Source organism: Trichosurus vulpecula, chromosome 3 (genome assembly GCF_011100635.1).
Source record: "Trichosurus vulpecula isolate mTriVul1 chromosome 3, mTriVul1.pri, whole genome shotgun sequence".
Lineage (NCBI taxonomy): Eukaryota > Metazoa > Chordata > Mammalia > Diprotodontia > Phalangeridae > Trichosurus > Trichosurus vulpecula.
Genome location: NC_050575.1, coordinates 23,697,371 through 23,722,969, shown reverse-complemented (window position 1 = coordinate 23,722,969; position 25,599 = coordinate 23,697,371). Strand labels below are relative to the sequence as shown.

The 25,599-nt window shown below is 42.5% G+C and overlaps 1 protein-coding gene across 2 annotated transcripts in view; it reads left to right on the top strand.

Moving 5' to 3' along the window:
- PDLIM4 (PDZ and LIM domain 4) overlaps nucleotides 1-25,599 on the top strand; it is a 100,876-nt gene that overhangs the window by 23,242 nt on the left and 52,035 nt on the right. For both annotated transcript variants that reach the window (XM_036748303.1, XM_036748301.1), the window contains exon 2: nucleotides 6,500-6,651. In XM_036748303.1, the coding sequence (XP_036604198.1) occupies nucleotides 6,500-6,651 (152 nt within the window). The remainder of the gene's footprint in view (nucleotides 1-6,499; nucleotides 6,652-25,599) is intronic.

Here is a 25,599-nt window from a genome sequence, read left to right as displayed (position 1 = left end):
TGCTTCTCAGTTGGAATAACTAGTGAAAAGTTAGGCAGGTTTAGAAAAATGAGGCTGACCTTTTTTGTGAGTCTCTCTCTCCCTTTCCTCCCCCATTTTTCCACAAAGGAAGACTAAAAAAAGTCCTAATTTAAGAAGGCTGTGACCAGGAACACCCTCCCCCTCCCCCTCCACCAGTACGTAGTGTGGTCCAACAGTCTGGTGAACTAGGCAATAATTAACTTTGTTTGGTGGGTGAGAAAACTAAGGCACAGAGAGGGGAAAGTCAAGGTCATTTGGGGAGCCCACCCCCCCAAATGGAGATGAAATAAGGGCTCTTCCCATTAAGAAGACTCCGTGTCCCTCAAATGATGCTGTTCTGTACCTCATCTCCTCCCCAATACCTGGTTACATGAGCTTCTCCCTCCTGTTCCCAGAAAAGTAAAGCACCATAGATTTAGATGTGGAAAGGGACCTCACTGGCCAATGGGTTCAATCCTCTATTTTACAGATGAAGAAATTGAGGTCTAAAGAGATTCAGTGACTTGTCCAAGGTGATGCACATAGCCACATAGCCTTGGTGATTCTGCACCAAGCCATCTGATCATCCATGCACCCTATGATTGTCCCCCTTCTCTCAATGATCTGTGCATTCACTTCAGAGTCCATGCGTGCATGCATGCATATATGTGTATGTGTGCATGTGTGTGTGTGTGTGTGTGTGTGTGTGTGTATGTGTGTGTGTGTATGTACAGGCTCTGTAAGTTTTCCAGCCCAAGGCCTAAGTTGAGACAGGACAGGGAGGGAGAAGATGGAGGAACAGCCAAATGTTCTGGGTTCAAATCTTTACTGCCAGGGGCAGCTAGGTGGCAGAGTGAGTAGAGCACCAGCCCTGGAATCAGGAGAACCTGAGTTCAAATTCGGCCTCAGACACTTGACACACTTACTAGCTGTGTGACCTTGGACAAGTCACTTAAGCCCAATTGCCCTTCCTTCCCCCCTCCAAAAAAAACCACACACAAAACAAAACAAAACAAATATCTACTGCCACCTGTGTGACTCTGGGCAAGTCGCTTCCCTCTATCCTTCATCTATAAAATAAAGTTGAATTAAATGGCTCCTAATGTCCATTCCAGTTCTAACTCTAAGATTTAAGGCTGGACTTCCTTCAGGTTTAGAAGGGAAATCTCCCACGCTGGTAAGACCCTTGCAGATGGAAGTTCAGGGTCTGTGGCATTCCCCATCATCCTAAATCTCCACTCTTCCTTTTCCTGCCTGCTTGAAGCCCTTTCAGTTCCTACCCTTCACTGCTGGTTAATTCACATCATGAACCAAACCCCCACCTCCCAGGCTTCTCCTGCTCCCCTGAAGCCTGGCAGCAGCACCTGTAACAAAGTTAAGTGCATAACTGGAAACAACTAGAGCCAGTTTTTGACCAAAGCCATTGTGAGATGGACCTGTGAGATGACACTTCTTTTTTTTTCTCTCTCTTTTTGAAGGGGGGAAGGCAGGGCAATTGGGGTTAAGTGACTTTCCCAAGGTCACACAGCTAATAAGTGTGTCAAGTGTCTGAGGTCATATTTGAACTCAAGTTCTCCTGACTCTAAGGCTGCTCCTCTACTCACCGCTCCAGGGTGACACTTCTGCACACAGTATCCTAAGTCCTGGCTAGGGTTAGAGTCCTCACCCAGAACAAGGGATTCTGGGATCCTGTGTTAAGAGCTGGCAGAGGTCTCAGAGATCATGAGGAAACTGAGCCTCCAGGAGCTCAAATGGCTTCTCCAGGTAACACAAGGAATAAATGGCAGAGCTGGGGTTCGGGTCTCACAATTCTGAGTTTGACAGGGAAGTTCAGCTCCTCCCTTTGCACCACAAGACTTCTGGAAGGACTGTGAAATGAACCACGTTCACAGGGGGCAAATAGCTGCCTTTTGAGTAGGTTACACAGCTCCTCAAACTATGCCTGGTTATTAAAGGAAAACAGACTGCCGGAGGAGAGAGGGAGCTTGTCTGTCACATAGTCTCAATGCCCTTATTTTCCAAATGGGGAAATTGAATTCCAAAGGAGGCAAGGCACTGGTCCAAGGCCACGCGGAGTAAATTAGTAGGAAAGCTTAGGACTGATTAGAACCCAGTTTTTTGGTCACCAGCCTCCCAGTCTAGGACTCTTTTTATTTTTAAATTAATTGTCTTTTAAAACTTTGGTTCTATCTTCAGACATAAATGTCTTAGTATACAAAGAATGAGAAGTTCTTTGTGTACTAAAATATTATATATATGAAACAATAAACTATAAAATATGAGTACATGAAACTATAAACTCTTATGCAGTTTGATATTTACAGATCTTTTCTGATTCCGTGCCCAGCACTCTTAAAAGCCTCAAAGTGACATTACAGTGAACTCTGTACTGTGTTGGGTCCTTTGTTGTGGGTCCTGTTCATTCTTTGCTGAGCTCCCTAAACAAAATGCTGTCCAGAAAAATTCCAGAAGCCATATTCACATTTTCAGCCTAGATATCTGTTTAACATATTTCTCTGCGCACAGTTTTGGTGACTGGATAAGCGCTTTTCCTTTTGCCCCTTCTGCACGATTATCAAGTTGCTAATATTTTTGAACTACAAAGGGACAAATGTGCCCATGTAGGAACTTTCCCCCTGCTCTGGAGGGAATGGGGGGCAGGGGGTGGGGAAGGGTGTTGGAGGAAATACCACTCATTAACTCAAGGAGAGAAAGAAAAAGAAAATCCTCTCTAAAGGGATCTATTCCTGCTATGGGCTAACCATCGTTTAGAAAAGGGCTTTCCCCTGGCTCAGAATAGAACTTCCCAGAATCTCAGAGTTGGAAGGAATGGAAAATCCACCTGAGCAGAAATTCCTTCTTCAGAATACCTGGGAAGTAGTCATCCAACCACTGTTAGAAGACCTGCACTGATGTGGCGCTCACTATCTATTGAGATAGCCTGTTCCATTTTTGGAAAGCTCTGTTCTGAAGATTTTCCTAACATCAAGCCTAAAATATCTCTCTCTCTCTCTCTCTCTCTCTCTCTCTCTCTCTCTCTCTCTCTCCCCCTCCAACTTCTCCCCCATTCGTCCTACTTCAGCCCTCTGGGGTCAAGCAAAATCTTACTTCTCTTACATATGACAGCCCTTCAAATATCCTAGGACACATATTAACCACTCCCTCCTAGCCTGGTCATCACTTCTCCAGAGAGACAGCCTGGGAGTAAGTAGATAGTAGAGAAGACCTGGGTTCAAATCTTGCCTCTGCTACTAGCTGTATGACCATAAAGAAATTATCTAGCCATTCTAAACCTCGGTTTTCTCCTCTGTAAAATGGAAATTATAGACACTTTCAGTAGTCCAATAAAATATTGTATGTAAAAAACATTGCAAACTTTAAAGCGCTATATAAATGCCAGCTATTATCATCCTCCTAGTTCCTTGAAGAAAGTCTTAAACTCCCTGGTATCCTTCAAAACACAGGTCAATCTTCTATGTGAGGTCTTTCCTGGCCACCTCCAGCTGCTAGTGCTCTCCCCACTTTATTTTGCATATACTTACTTGTATTTGTTCATGTTGCCTTCCCTATTAGAATAGAAGCTCCTTGAGGGCAGAGACAGTTTTACAGAGCCTAGTCCTTGTAGGTACTAAGTAAATGCTTGCTGATTAACTGACTGCTGACAGTCTTGCTATTTCAGTCTCTTTATCATTCTGGTTGCCCTATGGTTTATCAACCTCCTATACTTGGTCCCTTGTGTGAGGAACTGACAACTACTTCAGTTGGGGTCTGACCAAGATAAAGTGCACTGGGCCCTAAGTAAGACTGTGTTAGCCTTGCAAGCAAGCAGGTCACAGGATCAGAGCCAAATGATTGCTATGGTATGACAGTAGCATTCATAAAACGTCATCCCACAACTCATCTCCAACCAAATGTACTTGGACCTGTGCATATATGTATTTACATGTGTACATGCACAAGTGTGGGGGACATGGGTGACAAGAAGGGGCTTGATTCACATACTATTGCTGGTCAGCAATCTGGTGACAAACCCACTTCCTGCAGCCAACATCTGCTGACATCAGGCCATAGGCTGCAGCCTCAGACAAACCCTCCCACATCACTTCTAAAAACCTCCCCAAGGAAGGAGAGCCCGGGTTGGGCTTTCCTGTGCCATCATTCAGTCGCTGAAGACAAGGGACAGGTCTCAGTGAGGCTGTGCTTTTTAGACCAAGACCATCCATATTCTCCCAGAAGACTGGGTTCCCAGTGTGTGACTTCTGTGAGCTTGGACTCTGGTTTAGAGAATAGACTTTGGCTCTAGCTTTTAAGTCACATATGCTCCTCATCTCCAGTATGTCAGTGAGTGGTTTTACAAGGAAGTCTTCAGACCTGAGAGAAGTCAAGGAGGACAAAAGCCCCCTCCTCATCCTACCAAGATGGCTGAGACTGTAAGCAGGCCCTCCCAGGTCTGGCTCCTAAGCTGTCTCTAGTAATGGACCAAGCTGCACTGAGCTATTCACACTCACTCTCCTGGGACTACAGCTAAAGGGGCTGCTGTCTCCCCCAGTTCACACACTACCCAGGCTGGGCCCATTCGTCAGTAACTAACCCTGTGCGCAAACAGACTCCTTAAGCTTTAAGATTAAGGGGCCTCCACTTTTTTTTTTCCTTTTGGAGTCATGATTTAATCCAGATCAAGCAATTATCCTCTAAACCATCTGGCTCAGCTGCTGTGGCAGAGAGACAGACATAATTCTATGATTTGTCAAATAAATGCCTACCTCACAGACTTGTTGTGACAGAAAGAAAGCAAGAGCAAAACAGAGGAATAGAGAGATACAGCTGTATTTTTGAACCAAAGAAACAGGAGACTATATGGTATAACGCATGAAGTTCTGGAAAGGGAGGACCTGGGTTCAAATCCCTCCTTTGCTTCTTAACTACTTGGTGACCTTTGGCAAGTTACTTAATTTTTCTTGGCCTCAGTTTCCTCATCTGTAAAGTCAAAAGGTTGGATCAGATAGCTTCTAAGTCACTTTTTAGCCTAAAGTGTTATGCTTTCATTTTTAATAGTAATGGTCCTGAGGAATATGGAGACAGTGAAGGAAAGATGTGAGCAGGCAGTTTTCTTCTTTTTTTTTTTTGAGGCAATGAGGGTTAAGTGCCCAGGGTCACATAGCTAGTAAGTGCCTAAAACCAGATTTGAACTCCAGGGCAGGCATTCTATCCACTGCGCCACCTAGCTGCCCCTGAGCAGACAGCTTTCTAACCAGGGCTTTGTCCTTGCTGCATTTGGCTGTAGGTATTAGAAAGGCCCTGATACATCCAAGCAACATTCCGTCTTGGAAATTCCCAAGACATTAATGGAAACCAATCTTTGTCCCTAAAATTCCCAAGACATTATGGAAACCAATCTTTGTCCTTGCTTTAGAGGCAACTGGTGGCATAATGGAGAGAACACCTGTCCAGGAGTCAGTCTGAGGCTAGATTTGAACTCAGGTCTTCCTGACTCCAGGTCTGGCACTTTATCCACTGTACCACCCACCTGCCCTACTTTTATTAAGTTGTTGTGAAAATCAAATGAGATATTTGTAAAAAGTGCTTATGACATATTGATGCCTGTATTAATGCTTATTCTCTTCCCTGCCTTCCTAGAGTTGATGGAGCTATACTGTTTACTGGTGTTGCTATTCTCCCAGTTCTTTGTGAGGTCTGATTTTTTTGTTTTCCCTCTCCATTTCTTTACGGGTGTATCTGTCCCCATGCACAATCTAAATTAATCATGACTCTCTCGTTTCTTCATGAGTTGTTTGTTAGAAAAACCATTAGGGTCTAGAAAGATTCTCTCTGTGCATCATCGCCATGCACGGGGAACACCATCAAAGGCAACAGAGGTACTCTCTGTTGTTTGGAAGCAATAAACAGGGTGAGGAATCCATAGAGGAATAATAAACAGTGTCTCCAGATAGGCCACCAGCTGCTTCTGCAAACCAAGAAGACAGTCACTGCTTTATGGGAAGGGCTGATCATTAGGAATCTGGAGACCATCTCCATCCCCTCCTGCCCCTGTCTGCCTTTCTCCTCAGACTAGACAGACCCCTGCCTGAGGCCAACAGTTTATACAAGGGAAGGGCTGATCAAAGGAGTTCAGCTGAATATCTCTGTGGATGTTCTTAGTTTGGAAAACACATGCCTGGGAGCGTGTGGAGCAACAGAAGGAGTGCTTGACGTGAGAGTCATTAGGTGCCACTAACTAGCTGAGTGATCTTGGGCAAGTCTCTTCCCTTCTGCACCTTAGTTTCCTGATCTGCAAAATAAGCACAGGACCACTCTAGGGACTTTCTCTATGATAATAACTTTCAGGGGGTAAAAAAAATCCCCCAAACAAGAATTTGCTTTCATTGGTATAAAATAAGGAGCTGCCACATCTGGCTTCTGGAAGATGGGATCTGAGAGGTTGGGGGTTGTGATGTTTCAGCTCCAGGAAATGAGTGACCCATTTTTTTTTCTCCTGCAGATAAACCCTGGCAGTAAGGCAGCCTTGGCCAACCTATGCCCAGGAGACGTGATCCAAGCCATTAACGGGGAGAATGCAGATAGCATGACTCACCTGGAAGCCCAGAACAAGATCAAAGCATGTCTGGACCAGTTGACACTCTCTGTGAACAGGTAGGGAAGGGCTTTTGGAACTTGGGGGAGCCAAATATGTAGAATCAGGACCAGGGTGGGCCTTGGCAAGGGGATGAAGTTAGCAAAGTTTGTTTTCCACCCTACCTATACCCCCAGGTCTGCAACTGGGAAGAAAGAGTGATGAATTCAATCATACTGAAGTGCTGGTGTCACAGTGGTGTCACTCAGAGCCTCAGCTGTTGTCAGGCAAGCAGAACTTGTCCCTAGAGTGTTGAGTTTAGAGGATACTCAATGTACTGAAAGTCTTTTTTTTTTAATAATACATTAAAGTGTGTCATGGGTATATTTTTTTCTGGGGAGGTTTTTAAACATTTTTTAAAATGATATTTTATTTTTTCCCAATTACATGTAAAGATAGTTTTCAACATTCATTTTTTATAAGACTTTGAGTTCCAAATTTTTTCTTACTCCCAGCTCCCCTCCCCAAGACAGCAAGCAATCCAACACAGGTTACACACGTGCAATCATGTAAACATACCTCCACACTAGGGATGTTGTGAAAGAATAAACAGAACATACACACACACACACACACACACACACGCACACGCACACGCACACGCACACGCACACACACGCACACGCACGCGCACGCACACACACAAGTGAAAATAGTATGCTTCGATCTGCATTCAGACTCCATACTTATGTCTCTGGATGTGGATAGCATTTTCTGTCATGAGTCTTTAGAAATTGTCTGGGATCACTGTATTGCTGAGAAGAGCTACATCAATCATAGTTGATAATTGCACAATATTACTGTTACTGTGTACAATGTTCTTCTGATTCTGCTCATTTCCTTTTGCATCAGTTCATTCAAGTCTTTCCAGGCTGTTCTGAAATCCACCTGCTCATCATTTCCTATAGCACAATAGTATTCCATTACATCCCGATACCACAGCTTGTTTAGCCATTCCCCAATTGATGGTTATTCCCTCAATTTCCAATTCTTTACCACCACAAAAAGAACTGCGATAAATATTTTTGTACATATTTTGCACATATTCCCTTTTTAACATCTCTTTGGGATACAAACCTAGTAGTGGTATTGATGAATCAGAGAGTATGCACAGTTTGGTTTGCCCTTTGGGCATAGTTCCAAATTGCTCTCCAGCATGGTTAGATAGCTCACAACTCCACCAACAATGCATTAGTGTTCCATTTTTCCCACATCTTTTCCAACATTTATCATTTTCTATTTTTGTCGTACTAGCCAATCTGATAGGTGTGAGGTGGTACCTTGGAGTTCTTTTAATTTGCATTTCTCTAATCAATAGTGACTTAGAGCATTTTTTCCTGTGATTATAGATAGCTTTAATTTCTTCATCTGGAAATTGCCTGTTCATATCCTTTGACCATTTACCCACTGGGGAATGACTTGTATTCTTCTAAGTTTGACTCAGTTCTCTATGTATTTGAGAAATGAGGCCTTTATTAGAAATTCTTGCTGTCAAAATTGTTTCCCATCTTTCTTCTTTCCTCTAATCTTGGTTATATTTGTTTAGTTTGTGCAAAAACTTTTTAATTTAATATAATCAAAACCATCCATTTTGTATTTCATAATGTTCTCTATCACTTATTTGGTCATAAATTCTTCCCTTCTCCATAGATCTGACGGGTAAACTGTTCCTTGTTCTCATAATTTGCTTGTGGTATACTGGACATCTCTTAGCAAAGTATCAACAGAGTTTATCGAATTAGCAAGAAGAATTAGTTAAAATAGCAAGCTATGTTTAAAGTCTTATACAAATTAATCTGAAGTAATTAGAGGCAGGAAACATACCCAGTGACTATGAAAATGCAAATGGACAGAACAGTAATAACACAACAATAGAAACTGCATAATGTAATATTATAATGACCAAACTCGGTCTCAGAGAAGGAATATGAAAAGCACCTCCCTTTACTCTTTTGCCGAAGCAGGGATTCCTAGGGCATAGAGCGTTGTATTTAACATCATTCTTTTTCATTGGTTTTGCTGATTTTTCCTCTTCTTTATTATAACTTCACAGAACAAATCCCTTTAATAAAGGATTTGTTCTGCAAAACTTGGACTTAGTCAAAAGGCTGCACCCAAGGATCTAGAAGGCCACATGCGGCCTCGAGGCCGCAGGTTCCCCACCTCTAGGGGAAATGTAAAGGCAAAAGATATCAATCAAAATCTGTGTAAATAAAATAGAAATATAAAATAGGAAGTTTCCACATTCCACCTCCCTCTACCCTGGCAGCCACTTTCTCCCTGTAATCTGGTCTCTACGCCTTCCGTGAGTTCCTCTTCTTTGGACTTTTTATAGCCCGTGGCAGCTTCCACAGCCAAAGCCTTGCAGTGTTCAGACTTAAAAAGCTTGAGGGCATATTTTGGGGCATGGTTTGTGCTGTGCCAGGTCCAAAAATTGCTAGTTGCTGTCCTGGTGTCACCTCTCCTGGAGGAGGCAGCTAAAGCTCAAATGGTCAACTTTAGAACATCACTGGGAGAGACTTGGAGTGGTAGGGACCTTTCTGGTATCCCCATCCTTTCTGCTTCCATGTAAGATCCCATGTAAATGTCCCCTGGACCTTGAAGAGTAAGAAGCTAATCAGTCCAATGTGCAGAGGGATGACAGTCTGACTGCAGAGGTCCACGGTCTATTAATTGGAAGCAGTAAATAGTGTGAGGAAGTCATGGAGGCCTAGCCCCTTCAGGACTAGATGAGTCATGGGTAAGTTTTCTGTGGGAACTGAGAGTAGCAGGTTGTTAGCAGTGGCTATAACAAGGTCCTTGAATAATGAATCTGGCCATAGACTACCCATCCCTTTCAGTGAAACCAGAGCTGGCTGGCAGAGAAGCTCACTCCGCAAAGCCACTCCAGAGGAAGACAGCTGTGACTAGGGTATTGTGCCCTCACGTACCCAAGAAAAAAGCCCTCTATGAGCTCAATCTTGGGCTGTGGCCCAGAGACCCCAGGGTTTCTGGCTCAGCTTAGGGGCTAAAGAGGTGGATAGTTATGGGAGGGAGGCAGAGAGAGAGAGAGAAGGAAGGGGGGGGAACAAAAGAGGGGGATGAAATCTGGTGGGGGGGAGAAGTTCCTGCTGGGTTACCATTATTTGATTAGAACCACATTGCTGTTCCTTCCCTGGGGCTGTGACAGAAAGCAGAGGGGGTAGGAGACTGGAGGAGGGTTACTAGGGAGCACACAAAACTGAACAAGCTCTTGAACCGAAGCAAATCAGAGCCTGGAACTGCTCCTATACTGAGTACCAACCCAGTCCCAAAGAAAAATATTATTACTGTAATACTAACCAAACCAAAAACCCCCACTCAGCCAGCTAGAACCAGCACCGAACCTCACTATTTCCTCCAACCACTGGGTAGGAACAAACACACCCCAGAATTCCTCTTGGCCAAGTTCATGTTTCACTTACTTCAAGTCCTCGGTCTGAACCAGATACAAAGTGGTCTGCACCACCAGCTGCCAGTATTCAACCTGGGATTGGTGGGGGGAGGGGAAGAGGAATTGCTTCCAGAGTCTAGATCCTTTTGGAGTATGGGGAGGCATTAACCAGAATTTGGGTTATTTGGGTTTCAAATCCTTCCTTCACCGTTAACTCACAAGATGAGTATAGACAAGTCATTCCCCTCTCTCGGCCTCAGGGCAGCACAGCACAGTGAAAAGAGGAACTGACTTGGGAATCCAAGTACCTGGGTTTAAATCCCACCTGACACCTAGTAACCATGTGACCTTGGGCCTCAGTTTCTTCATCTGAAAAATGAAGGGATTAAACTTAGTTGAGACTAGAGATCCCTTCTGTCTCCAAATCTATATTGCCTGCCTTACAGGAATATTATAAGTATACAAGTATATGAAAGCACTTCAGAAGAGTCATGGCTTGTGTATATGGGAGAGGTCCCATTCTTTTTCATTCAAAAAACATTTATGAATGGCCTATAATCTTTCCAACTCCAAAGTTAGCACTGTATTCATTTTCTCATCACAGGGCAGATAGTCAGTAAGTACAAGAATGTAGCCAGAGACAGAGGATGGTACTTCACACCACCCGCCCCTCCCCACACACACACATCACCACCACCATGCTTCTTTTCTCTTTAAAAACCAAGGTTCCATCTAAGGATCATAAACTTCCAGTCCGTCCATCTACCAGCCAAGCCCCCGAAGATCCCCCCAGCCTGGGAAGGACTAGCGAAAGAAAGTACCATCCTAAACGTAGGCCATGTGGGAGAGCAGTGAAGGAAGAAGATAAAGATCAGGAGAAGAGAGAACTAGGCTGTCCGCACTGAGCTCCCGACATTGACATAGTCCCTGTTTCTCTATTTCATGGGTCATCTTTTTTTTTTGGCAGTTGAGAACAGAGTCTTCTGTAACAATGTTTACTGCTATTAAGGGATGTTCTATAATAATTTGAGGAGATACTGGGGATCTTTCTCTCATAACCACAAACAGTATTAAAGATCACAGGGTCGTGGTGAATGAGTTTCTTGGCGATTTATTAGTATAAGCCTGTTATAGCAGCAGGAGAAGGACTCTGGAAGGCAGACTTAAGTTCTCCAGGCAGCAATTGGTAGCAGCCATGACTGGTGGCATCTGATTAAACCATATACATCTAGCTTGTCTGGGCTAGGCTAGCGGGTCTTGACCACTTTTCATGACCTGACATTTTCAGTAAAGCAGCAGAGTTTTTCAAACACTTCCCACCAACAAACCCCAATACCCTAATGTCCAACTTCATGGTCTCCTATGGAAAAGATTAACAGAGACACAGCCTCAGCCTGGAGGAGCTCCCAGTCTAGTTGGGGACACAAAACATAACCACAGGCAACACAGTCTGAACAAGGCAATTTAATACTTGATGAGACAACCTCTTGTATTATTCAAGAGTTCAGAGAAGAGAGACATTGTCACTGGCTATAGTAATGACAGAAGGCTTCATGTCAGAGGTAGAAATTAGAGGATGGGCCTTGAAGGATGGGTAGGAACTGGAGACACAGTGGGAGAGAAGAGGAGCATTTTAGGTGATAGGAACAATATGGGCTGAAGAGTGGTAGTGGGAATGAGACCAGAGTATGTCTGGGGAAGAGAGAGGTCAAGCCTGGCTAGAGCAAAGGGTGTGGGAAGGGGAGGGGAAAACAATAAGCTATTAAAGTACATTGAAGCTAGATTGTAGAAGGTGATGAATGGCAGCTCATAGTGTTCAGATTTTAGTATTTAGGCACTATGGAACCATCTTGAGCAGAAAGTAACCATGCTTAAAGAGGCATTTTAGGAAGATAATTCTGGAAATGGTGTAAAGGATGAGGGGAGAAACTAGAGTCGGGGAGACCCATTAAGAGACTATTAATAATAACCCAGGAGAAAGGAAGGGCATGAGGACCTGAACTAGGGGAGGAAAAGAGGAATGGGACAATATACTGAAAGGAATAATGAGAAAGAGGAGGGAGTTAGACCGTTGATTGAAGTTCTGAGCTGGAGGGATGAGAAGGAAAGCATTACCATTGACAGAGACAGAGGAAGGGCAGGAGACAAAACCTGCCTAGGGTTTGAGATGCAGAAGTGAGAGTGAAGATTTGCTTTTAGGTGATCTTTCTCCCCGAGTTTGGGGGTCCCTAGAGCTTGGCACTTAAATCCACATTTGGAAATATTATTCTTTTAGCAGAGAAGGCAAGCACTGAAAAAGACACCAGTTTGTGGTACACAATTATTCCCAGGACCCTAAAGGCCAGGACCATCTGACTAACCCCTTTTATTTTTACTTATTTTTAATTAATTTTGTTTTAATTTTCATCTACCAATATAAATCTGCATTAGTATAAATAGAAACAAAAGAAAGACAAGAACAACTTAACAAAATAATAGGTATAAATGTAACCATATGCTTTGCTTAATTTACTAGTATTTTTTCTTCTTTTTAATTTTATTTTTTATTCTTAACTTAACAAACTCTAAATAAGATGGGCGTTTCCCCATGCAAAGTAGAACAGAAAAAGTGAATTACACCAGCAGCCAGGAATTTGGACCATACTTGCATCTCCCTCCAAGTATGTGACAAATTCAGCATGTTATTTTCAAAGCTGTCCTGTTTGTCTGTGTTTCCTCCTGACCATTCTTCTGTTCTCTTCTGAGTATTTTTTATTATTATTAATTTATTTTAATTTTTAATTTTCAACATTCACTTCCATGTTTTAAATTTTCTCCCTCTCTTTCCTCTCCCTCTCTTCAAGACAACATGCAATCTGATATAAGCTCAATATACAGATTCTTATTTAAACACATTTTCACATCAGTCATGTTGTATAGATGAATTAGAACGAATGGGAGGAATCATGAGAAAGAAAACCATAAAACAAAACAAAACACAAAAAGAAAATATCCTGCTTCGATCTGCATTCAGACTCCATATTTCTTTTTCTGGATGCGGATGGCATTTTCCATCATGAGTCTTTTGGAATTGTTTTAAGTCCTTGCATTGCTAAGAAGAGTCTCCTGAGTATTTTTTAAATACTTCAATGACCGTGTACCAGTTATTAAAGGAAGCACTCTGTGTATATTGACTCAAACAAGGAAGCAACAAAGTGTCCATTGTAGTCTATAGAAACGTTCTTCCCCTGTTAATGTTTTCATTACACAGCTGTGTTCTGTTTATATTGTTATGATTCTTCCCTCTTCATTGCTTCAGGTGAGTTTTCCCATTTTCCTTTGAATTATTCATATTTGTCATTTCTTTAACTTATTGCTGCATTTTGTTTTGTCACAACGGACACTTCCCAACCCAAATAACCTCACCCTACCAAGTACTTTTCCTGAAAACAATTAAACAAGATTGCCTAATGGCAAGATGGAGACTGATAGTACACGTCACTTTCCATTTTTGCAGCTTACTGATTGTTAACAGGAAGGATGTGTGTTTTAATTTTGATAGTGGTATCAACATTGTCTACTGTACTTGGCCCATGCTTTGTTGCCTTTTGGTGTTGACTTTATTTCCAGACTAGTAGTCAGTGTGCGTATTGTTTTTTTTTTTTAATCCTGTTTTCTTCATTCTGCATCACATCAAATATCTTCACGTTTTTCTCTTAATTCTTCATATTCAATATTTTCTGTGGCACAGTAATATTCTATAACATAATTCATTAGCATTATCTCCACTGGTTATTGGTTACTATTTGTGTCAGTTTTTTGTTCTAGTGATGCTAGGAAGGTTTTCTGTACAGGTAGGTCATATGTATGTGTGTGTATACATGCATACATATATGTGTGTGTGTATAAAATTCCATATAGCTTAGAGACTATGTTTTTACTAGTAGTGAACTCCCAAGAACCTTCTCTGCAAATCGGACTCTTAGAGAGTTGCACAGAGCCCTGAGACGCTAAGAGTAGTACCCAGGTCATACAGTTAGTGTGTGTCAGAAGTGGTACTTGAACCCAGATTAATCTCCCAGCTTTCAAGGCTAATTCTCTATTCACTAAGCTTCCTCTTATATAATTCTATATAACTCTTCAAAGAGATTGGAACAAATTACATCTCCACCAGCAATATTCAGGCATCAGTTTTTCAAAGTCATATCGGCATTGAATTTTATTACTATTTCTCTTTATTTCTTGACCTTTTGTTCAGTTGAGTTCAAATCAACAAGCACTAAGGATCTGCCATGTCCAAAGCATGATGTTATGTATGAAGATTAGGCACCAAAAGGGAATAGCCCCTGTTCCTAAAAACCTTATACTCAAGTGAGAGGATTCAACATATACAAAGATAAATAAATAAAAGGTCGTTAATATAATACTAATAATAACAATGGTGGGGTGAGAGGAGGCTTCACAAAGGAGGAAGTGGCACCTGGGCTGATCTATGAAGGAAGTTAAGGATACTGAGAAGCAGAGATGAAGAAATCAATGCTCGGAATTTGAGATAGGCCTAGAAAAGAAGGCCTAGAAAGGAGCTGGTAAATGGCAGACTCCCTGATTCTGGGAAACAGCTAATTGGCCAGTTTGGCTGGAATGGAGAGTGGTTGCTAGGGACATAGCATGAGCTAAAACCAGAAAGGTAGGTGGCCTCTTATTTATTCTACTGTGCTATGGAAATGCTTGTTTTATTTCTTCAGTTCAGAATAAATAAAATTGTAAAAGAAAAATGGAAAAAATGAAAGGTAGGTGGGAGGTAGACTGTGGAGAACCTTGCTTAAATGGTAGAGTGAAGATGTTAAATTTTGTACTATCATCCATAGGGAGACACTGAAGACTTTTGAGCAGAGTAGTGACATGGTCATACCTCAGACGTGTTCCTTTGGAAGACAACTTTGGCAACTGTGTGGAGGATGGACTGGAGAGGATAGTGTCTAAAAGGGGCAGAGGACTTAAGAAGCCCAGCAGAAGGCCCTGAACTGGGGCAGTTGCCATGTAGGCCGAGAAAAGAGGAAAGATACAAGAGAAGCTACGGAGGTGGAATACATCTGAACTGCCACCTGAATGAATAGAGGAGGTTAAACATGAGAACAGTCAAGGCTAACTCCCTAGGTTGCTTTATCCTTGTGGAAAAGCTTCTAGTGTTTCTCGCTTACAAATAATGTTAGTTCTTGATTTCAGATCAATGCTTTTTATCATGTTAAGGAAAAATCTTTAATGCATATTATATTTTGCAAATGCTTTTGCTGCATCTTTTGATATCATTCTGTCCTTTTGATTATTGAGGTGATCACAGAGTCACAGAGATGGAGGCCATCTCCAACCTCATGACCTCAGAAGCCATTGAGGCTATTCTGTATCTGAAAAGGAATCCTGTTTTCAAAATAACCTGGCCATCTACCCTTTGTTAGAAGATCTTTGATAGTGGGGTGGGCCAGAACGAAACCTCAAATCCTCAGAGGCAACCCATTCCACCTTTGACTCGCTTTAATTGTTAATAAGTGTTTCCTGAAATCAAACTTAATTTGGCCTCCAGCAATATCTTTTACTCATTGCTCCTAAATTTGGCCGCTGTTGCCAAGATCTGATCCCTCTTTTGTATAATAGTTTTTCAAATGATTGAAGAGAACTATCATGTCTGCCCCACCTCCTCTGTGTGTGTGTATACACACATATGTATGTGTGTATATATATATATATGTATATATGTATGTATGTGTATATACATTTTATGGAGAGAGAGAGAGAGAGAGAGAGAGAGAGAGAGAGAGAGTACTCTTCTCTTTTCTCGGCTACACGTCCTCCAAGGAACCAAGTTCCTTCAACTGATCTTCATATGGCATGATCTTGAGACTCTCCATCATCCTGATCGCCTTCCTGGATGTTTCCCACCTTGTCAATGTCCCAGAATTGAAAATTTTATTCAGTTGTGTTTCAGTTATGTCCAACTATCCATGACCTCATTTTGGGGTTTTCTTGGCAAAGATCCTGGAGTGGTTTGCCATTTCCTGCTCATTTTGCAGATGAGGAACTGGGGCAAACAGAGTTAATTGACATACCCAGGGTCACACAGTTAATAGGTGTCTGAGGCCAAATTTGAACTCAAGAAGATGAATCTTCCTGATTCCAAGCCTATGGCTCATCCACTGCACCTCAGCATTGAAAACAACATTCCAAATGTGTTCTGATCAGATCAGAGGACTATCATCTCCCCAGTCCTAGACAATATGCTTCTCTGGGAGGCCCAAGATCACAGGTTTGTTTGTTTTTTTAAAGGCTGTTGTCTCACACTGTTCATTCATATTGAGCTTGAAATCTACTAAAGCCCCAGATCTTTTCCAAATAAACTGACAGAAAGAGACAGAGACAGACAGACAGACAGAGGGAGAAACAGAGAGAATAAATATTCATTAAGTTCCTACAATATGTCAGGTAAGGGGTAAGCACTTTACCAGTATTATGTCATTTGAGCCTCACAACTCTGGGAAGTAGGTACTCTCATTCTCCCAATTTTACAGATGAAGAAACTAAGGCAAATAAAGGTTAAGTTACTTGCCCACGGTTACACAGGTAGCAGGTATCTGAGGCTAGATTTGAACTCAGCTCTTCTTGACTCCATGTCTAAGGCTCTATCTATTATGCCACCTAGCTGCCTTTAATCATATTTCCTTCATTTTGTAGCTGTGAAGTTGTTTGGTTTTCTTTTTAAATCCAAGTCAAAGACTTTACGTTTATCCCTGTTAAAGTCCATTCCAATAAATTTGGTCCTATGTTTAGCCTGCCAGGATCTTTTTGGATCCTGACTCTATCTTCCAGTGTATTGGCTGTCTCTCCAACTTTGAATCATCTGCAAGTTTTGATAAGCATGCCTCTATCTGAGTCCTTTTTATAAATATTAAACAGCACAAAGTAGCCTAGCACACACCCTTGAGGAATTCCATTGAAAAAGTCCTGCCAAGCTGACATCCAACCATTGATGACTTGTTTAAGTCAGGCCATTGATTCAGTTTTAATCCATTTAATTATACTATCATCTAGCCTACAGACCTCTAACTTTTCCACAAGAATAACATGAGAAACTTTATCAAATCGATGCTTAAATCTAGGTCAACCATCTTTTCAACACTACCCCTACTAACCCATGTGCAAGTCTATCTTAAAAAAAAAAAGGAAGTAGGGTTTGTCTTCCATGACCTGTTCTTGATGAACATCCGGTGTAATCATTGGTGCCTTTTCTAAGTGTTCATTAACCATTCTTTGAAAAATCCATTCCAAGATCTTGCTGCCATTTATTTTGCTAATTTCTAGCACCTTTTAAGAAAGAGCAAGTCAGTATTCGATCATTTTGGCATCCCTGGGGGCTGGTATCAAGATGGTGATATTCTGACAACCACTTGCATCTCCATGGGGGAGGGTAGGAGAGAGGAACAATGGGGAGATAGGGCACTACCTCTCCTCAGGGATGCCATTCATGAAGACAAGACACAAGGCTCCAGAAACCTCTAGGAAGAGCAGCAGAATTTCAGTTGTGCCCAATGTGCTATAGGAAAGTGTTGGGTTCAGAATCTAAATGTCTCAGTTTAATTCTATCTCCACATCTTACTAATTGTGTGACCTTGGTTAAGTCTCTTAAACTCTCTGGGTCTCAGGGTCCTCATCTTCAAATGAAGTAGTTGGGCTAGACAATCTCTTATATGATTTCTGGCTCTAAATCTGTGATCCTGCCATTTCAGCCCCGTCCTTTCCTCTCTGGGAGTGATCAGCTTAGAGAAGGATGTGGGCAGTCAGGCAAGGCTATGTATTCATATGGCTTATGCCAAGTATCTCCTAATCTGTGGATGTTACTTCCCTAGACAACATCACAGGAGCATATGACTCTAGGGTTGGAAGAGATTGAAGCTATCTAGTTGAAACCCTTATTTTGCAGATCAAGAAAGAGAGAAAGGCCCAGAGATATTAAAAGACCTGCCCAAGGTCACGTAAGTAGTAAAGGGCAGATGGGATTCCAACCCAAGTTTTCCGTTCCCACATCTGGGGCTCTTTCCATTGCGTCATTCAGATGCTTTAGGTTTGGCCTGAACTGTATTTGAGCTTCCCCCTCCCCAGTCAAAGTGAGAATGGGTGGTCTGCTTTGACTCTTTTCACCCCACCCCACCCAGCAAAACAAAGCAAAATAACATGTTGGCTAAGACTTTTGGAATTTCTGATGGCACTCTTTCCTAAAGCAAGTGGGAGAAACTGTCCATTACATCTCACTGTTCCATTCTGTCTTTGTGACTTTGTGAGCACTTCCTGTTTTGTGCCCTTTCTCCATGAAACAGCCCTATTCAGTCACTAGTAGCTTCTAACTATGAGATGAATATTGTTTTCCCAGTTGTTTGGGGAAGAATGAATGAGGATTTGTGCCAGGGGGCATCACCTCAAGGGTCTGGGAAGTGCCACTCAGTCTTCCCAGCCTTTGGACACCACATTTAAGTCAGCCTCAAACCCTGAGATCTGTGCTTTCTAAAACTGAAAAAAAATGTGACCAAACACCAAACCTAAGCCTTTACAGAAAACAAAGATCCTACAGCCAGGGTTTGCTAATTATTCCCAACACTATGGTCACCTCTGCAGGCAGTTTTTTTTCCCATTTTTTTCCATTTTCCTCCACATCAGTCTTTGTCTACAAAAGCCACTGAGGAAATATCTCATTCCTTAACTAACTCTGCATTTAAGGATCCTCAATGTATCTAAGCCAGAATTTAAGTAACCTGAGTTAATAATCTCCACAACCTCCAATGATAAATGACTCCACCAAAGACTGAGTAAAGAGGAAAAAAACCATACTTTTGGAGGTCTGCCCTTTTTTCTGTGGGGCCCTGAACATCTTGACCTGTGTCCCTGTGGTAATAGTCAGTGGGAAAAGACCTGGCTCTTATCCTAATGGTCACATCTACATACCCAAGGTATAGTTTTCACAAAACTGCTAGTTTAACAAACCCACATTTTGTTTTCATTTGGTCAGTATATTTGCTGCAATTTCTACTCACAGGCAAGGCTCAAATGAAATCCATTCAGAGTAACAGAGGCACCTTGAAAAACCAAGTGACCACCATTTTGTTTACTCATGGCAGAGAGGACTACAAATAGAATTTGAAATGTTTCTGGATATCCTACCCTCCATGTCCAAAATTTGGTTTAATTTGGTCTTCAGATTTTATCACAGAGCAGCACCTGAGCTATGGCAAAGACCTTGCTCTTTTGGGCCAGAGCCCACTCTTTATATGAGTAAAGTGAAAATTTAGATGTTCTAAAGTCAAAGATGAGAGGAAGTAGTACACAGGGAAAGGTACTGATAGGAGACTTGAAAGTCTGAACAAATTTCTGATTGTTCTCTGTAGGCCTATTTAGCAGAAGCTCCCTTCCCTATAAGAAAATGTCTCTGTCCCATGGCCTAGCCGATCCTATGGCCTTATTTTTTTCTTTTTTTTTAAAGTAAGTTTTTACTGATATCTTTTATTTTTTACAGCACTATAGTTTCTCCCATTCTCCCTCTATTCTTTTCCCAGAACAACATTCCATATAACAAATAGTAGTTTTTAAAGACAAAGATACATTGAAAAAACCCAAGATCGTGTGCAATGTCTGTGGACTTCTCACTTCCACAATGAGGTAGGTTGGGCTCTGGCCATTTATCGGGGATAATCAGGCATTCTAGCTATGTTGGAATGTTACTGCTTGGCTTGTCCAATGCTGGTGAAATGCCCTGTTTCTGTTGGTCCCTGGGATGTGCAGATGGCAATTTCCTGAGCTGTGATCTAGAGGTATGTCAGGCTCTTTAGTCTGGGTAAAACCTACCAAAGAATCTCAGAATCACAAAGTTGGCAGAAATGATAGGGGACAATTAATCTAACTTGCTGTTTCTCATGCCACCTCCCAAGTTGCCCATTTCCCATCCAGTGTCCCACTCTGAGGAATCAATCATTTACAAGCATTTACAAGCATGTAACCCAGAACCTGGCACGGAGAAGCACCCACATTCTCAGTCACTCACAGATGACTAGAATATCGAATAATCCAACTAAACGAGAGATAGGCAATGTGGACCTGACTGATTTGTGGAGGCCTCACATCTTTGCCAAAAATTTCTGGGAAAACATAATTTCTTTCTATCCTTCTTAAGCAATTTTCCCCACACAGACAGCTGTGGCTTGAGCTGCATTAGGGTGGATTGAAGGGAAGTTTCTGACCTGGTATCTCTTCTTTGGTAGTCAGTCTCATAGCATGTGAACACCTAACCTGGAATCAATTTCTTTCTTTCATGCTAATTTGTAGGCATGTCCCACTGGGACTTTGGGCTGAGAAAAGCAGGTCAGAAAAATACAGCCTTGTGGATTCGGTCTCAGGAATGTCTGTATCACCAGGGCCCACTAGATGAGTTCTCTCTCTTTTCCCCCTGGGAACTTGAACAACCTATAGGAAAATGGGGGTGCCCTTTGAGGGGCATCGTGACATAGGAAGTAGAATAATATGCTTAAAGTCAGGAGGTGTAGCTTTGAATCCCTCCTCAGTAATGTGTTAGGGTGTTATCCTGACTCTAAGTCCAGAAACATTGCCAAGCTCCCGACTAAAGAAATCCAGAAACTCAATTTGTTATTTGGGTATATGCCTCAACCTTCTTGCAAGATTTAGATCTGTAAGACAGCTTGCATTTTTTCTTTTGGCTTAGCAGCACTGAAGTATCTTCCAGATCATTCTGAGAAGAATTGTGGGAAACACAAGTAGTATTTCCTCATCCTCTCATACACTGGCAGCCATTCTGGTGAGAGAAAGGAAGGAAATGAGCATTTATTAAGTACCTATTGTGTGCCAGGCACTGCACTAAAGGCTTAACAAATATTATCTCACTTGCTCTTCACCACAATAAGTGCTATTATGCTCCCATATACAGTTGAGGAAACAGAAGGTTAAGTGTCTTGCCAAGATCACACAGCTAGTAAATGTTTGAGACCAAATTTGAACTCAGGTCTTCCTGACTCCAGATCCAGTGGTCTATTCACTGACCTGTCTACCTGTTGGTGTCCTTTTTTTTTAAACTTTAAATATTACCCCTTGAATAGCACATTTGGACAGCATCAACTGCCTATAAGATCAAGGACTCCCTCAGAGCCCTCTGAGATACAGACATCACTGAAACTAGATATTTTTTCATATTTAGTGAGTAGTTAATAACTATTCACTAAAAGGTGAAAATAATTGTGGGTTTAGTTGTTGTTTTTGGTCCTCCTCCTTCAAATGAAGACTGACTACTTGTTGGAGGTGTTCTAGAGGTGATTTCTGTTCAGATGGGAGCTGGAGGAAGTGAATGACCTGCCAACTCTAAGACCCTTTCTGCCTCCCACAATTTATGGGCATTCCTGCCCCCAGCCAGCACCTTGTTTGTTGAGGTGTGCCTGATGCTGGCACACAGCTGTTGCTACCCTTTGAGGGTTGATTGGTTGTTCCTTTATCCCCTGATATAGCTACCTCCAGACCTCCTGGCACCTCTCAATGACAGGTCTATAAATGCATCTGAGTACCCACTCAATTTCTTGTTTTTGAAATTATCCTTTTGGCTCTGTCTCCTCATCTCTCTCACTACCACCTACAACCGCTTCCTTAATTCTTTTTCCAGGTCTTCCTCATCCTTTTCTTTGAGTTTCTTTTAGACTGGCTGAGACCTTCAAATATTTCCTTCTCTCATCTTCTCCTCCCCCCTTTACTTCAGAATCCATGGCTCCCTTCTCTTAACTTTAGGGTCTGCCCTGAAATCCTATCTCTTCCTGGCTATACTGGAATAAGGTAGATGGAGAGGTCAGATTACGGGTGTATGTGAACGTTTGCTATTGTTGTGGAATCAGAGATCTAGAGCAGGAAGGGGCCTTAGAAGTCATCTAAGTCAGTGGTATAAAATCCAAATAAAAAGAAGTCCCTGCTGACTGCATACTGATTTAGAAGACCACAAATCAACATTATCTATGTTGTATTGTATTTTCATTTATTTTGTTAAACTTTTCCCAGTTACATTTTAATTTGGTTCAGGTGACACAGACAGGAGTTTTGCTGGCCCAAGGGCAGTAAGTTTGACATCTTTGTCTAAGTAATCATTGTATAGATGAGAAAACTGAGACCCAGAGATAGGAAGTGACACACCCAAGGTTGCAAGGAAGGAGGAAAAATGAGGATTTGAACCTAGGTCATCTGACTCCAAACCTAGTATTCCAGGCTACAGTTATGTGTAGTCATAGGAGATGCCAAGCAAGCAGCTTTGACTTCCACATTCTAATGAACTTTTAACAAATGTACTATGTGAGAAGATAGTCTGAGAGTTCATTTAATTAGTTTATTTTTTAAATTTTACTGAATTTCTTCTTTTTACACCATTTTCATTCAAAATAAATCTCTCCCTTTCTTCTATCTGACAAGCCATCCTTTGTTATTACAAAGAATAATTTTTAAAAATTAACCATCACATCAGCTCTATCTGCCACTACACACAGTATTCCGAACCCAAAATTCCCCACCTCTTTGAAGAAGAGATGAAGGAGCATTGTCTCATCTGTTCTCCGGGATCAAACTTGGTGTGATCTCTCTTGAAGGACTTCCTTGGCATTATTTCCACCATAGGATTCTCCCAAGCCCAAACACTGCTGTTCAGCAAAGCAAGAGGCTACACTAGAAATTCTTCACATTTGAAAAACAGTCACATCTCTTGCTCTGCTTTGCAGGAAATTTTCATCAATGACATTGATATCGCTCATCAGAATTCCAGGCTTTTTTTCAGCCTTCCCTCAATAGCATCTTGACATCTCTGGGAAGGCAGGAAGCCTAGTACTGTTCCCTGCCCCATGCTGGCCCAGATAGACATACCTTACACTGTCTTTCCCCTCTGCACCTGACTCCCCACCATTCAGCCCCAAAGCTTCCTGAAAGACAGTGTTTTCATTGCCAGTAGATTGCAGCGGTCAATAAGCAAGCATTTATTAATGGCACTATGTGCCAGGCTCTGTGCTGAGTGCTGGGGACAGAACTATAAGCAAAATGAAAGAAAAGACAGTCTCTGACCTCAAGGAGCTTACATCCTAATGGAGAGAGACAATACCTAAAGGGAGCTAAAAGCAGGGAGCGATGTGACAGACGTACCGGGACAGGGGCACGATAGAAAAGTTTGGGATTACACCCTGGTGAGAAATTATATTTCTCTGGCCAGGGTGACCTCCTTCTAGGAGCTTCTAGGAGGGTGGGGCCAGTGGGGCTGATTCCAGGACTGAAGTGGTCTTCCAGGATTAAGAGTTTTCTGGACCTTCCACGACAAGAGCTGAAGCTATTAGAAAAGATGATGTGTTATCTTTGGTTCATGTTCCATCTTGCATAGACCAGCCACGGTAATGTAACTCTCCTGCTGTCTTTGGTGAAAGCTTCCCTTGGGACAGCAGTGGGGTGTTCAAGCATGTGTGAGCCAGTGTGGGAGAGGTCACTCTATGCTCGCAGCATTACTCGGTTTTGCCAACGGCAGGCTAGCATAATGCCTGTGTAGCTCCTGGAGAGGTTGAGGCAGCTAGTCTCCCCAGCATCTAGAGAAGAAAATCCTATGGGATGGAGCACAGGGCAATGGATTTGTGGTCAGAGGCTCCAGATGCAAATTTGCCTTCTGCCACTTAATTTCTCTGGCATCAGTTTCCTCCATTATAAAATGAGGCGGAGAGTGCTTGGACTAAAGACGTTAATTTCTTTCTCTAAATCTAAAAACTATAATGATGAAGAAAACAGGGACAGAAGAAAGCAGGGTAGGTCTAGTCTGGCCTTGGGAGTGTGAAGGTTACATAGACAGCTGCGGCCAGCTGGGGCTGTAAGGAATGCTTGTGACCCATCTGCAGGCATACACAGGCTGTGAGGTTTTGCTCTCTGGCTGGTCACAGCCAGGCACTGAAGGCCAGAAGGGGTGACAGCCCTTCCTGCCTTCTCCCCTGGTGGCCCAGGATGGTGTCCACATAACACGTGGTATGATTCATGATTCCCAATTAAGGCCATGCTGAGGGAGTCAGCCCCTGGAGTCAAGACAAACTGGTAGCTCCCACACAAGCTGGCTAAAAGGTTTCATGCAACATCTCCATCCCAATTTGGTGGAAGAGATGAGCTCAAGACAGGCCAAGAAGACTGATCAGGAAGGGACAGGCCTCTGGCCCTCACAGTCTCCTGCTAGTTGTCACATACCCCATCATCCACACAAACATTTCTGTGTTGCACCCTGAGAAGGGAAAACACAAACCAGAATTTTGGTTTTTTGATGAGAAACCCTAAATCAGAAAGAGCAGTCCCGTGGAATTGTAACCAGATGGGGTTGCTTGATGTAAAAGACTGTGGAGGCTTGTATGTAAGCTGTTTTCCTGAATGTGCTTTAAGAGAGAACCTGCTAAAAGCCTTTGTTCCAGTGCTGGTGAAAGGAGGTGGTGATTTAAACTTTTTAATTACCCGGGTTTAACGAGTATGCCCCAATCCTGGGTTCCTGGCTTGGTGGGGAGTAAATCCATATTGGTGAGAAGGAACCTATATAGGGAACTATGAGCAAGCTAGCTGGCCTGGAGCCAAGGAGGCCTAAAGGGGCAGAGAGGAAAGTAAGGTTAGAGAGATAGGTTGGAGCTGACTGAGGATGCAACATCCCCACCCATAATCCACAAAGTAGGAATCAGTCTAAATTAGAAAGGAGAGATAAAACTAGAGTGTTATTTGGGTAATGATTTCCATATATCTGAGCTTAATGTCTTCCAACTTGGGACATACATCTGAAAGCAATTTTCTTCCTCAGAGCCAGAAAATTAAATCTTTCTACCAGAAATAGACAAGAAGACAGGCTTTCCTATCACTTAATAAGAGGGAAAATTAGGGACCTTGCTGTCCCTGGCATTAACCTGAAGGCAACTGGGTGGGCTGGGGACTTCAGAGCCTCCCTTCAGGGATTTCTTCTAGTGTTTGCATCTGTGGGGATAAGCCTCCCTGAGGTTCCCCCAAGGACACAGGCAGAGCCCAACCTGGAGGTCTTCAAACCCCAATACAGAGGGGTTGGGCTACCTTGGTCTTGCCATCCCTTTGTGAGACACATCCTTCCCAGGCACTTTCACTAAGTCAGGTCTATAGTGTCCATCTCTGCTGATTGAGGGCAATCTCATCCATGCACATTAGCTGAGAGTGTGCCCAGAAAAAGGCCATACACATAAGGAGATAAAGGAGAACAAAGTTAGCATAAGCTAAAAGCCAGGGAGCAGGACTTGGTCTTGGTGGGGCTACAGGAATGCTGTAAGGGCATGGGAATAGTTCTGAACTGACCAGAGAACAAAGGGGAGCCTGGACTAGATGAGGCAGAGGGCAAGAAGTAAGATAAGTTAAGAATGGTAGGTTAGGACTGATCCACAAAGCACAACATCTGTGTCTGAATCTGTGAGAACTTGGGGATTTTCATGAATCAGGGGCTGAAATCTGACCAAATCTCAAGGTGACTTCTTCTATAAAGCTG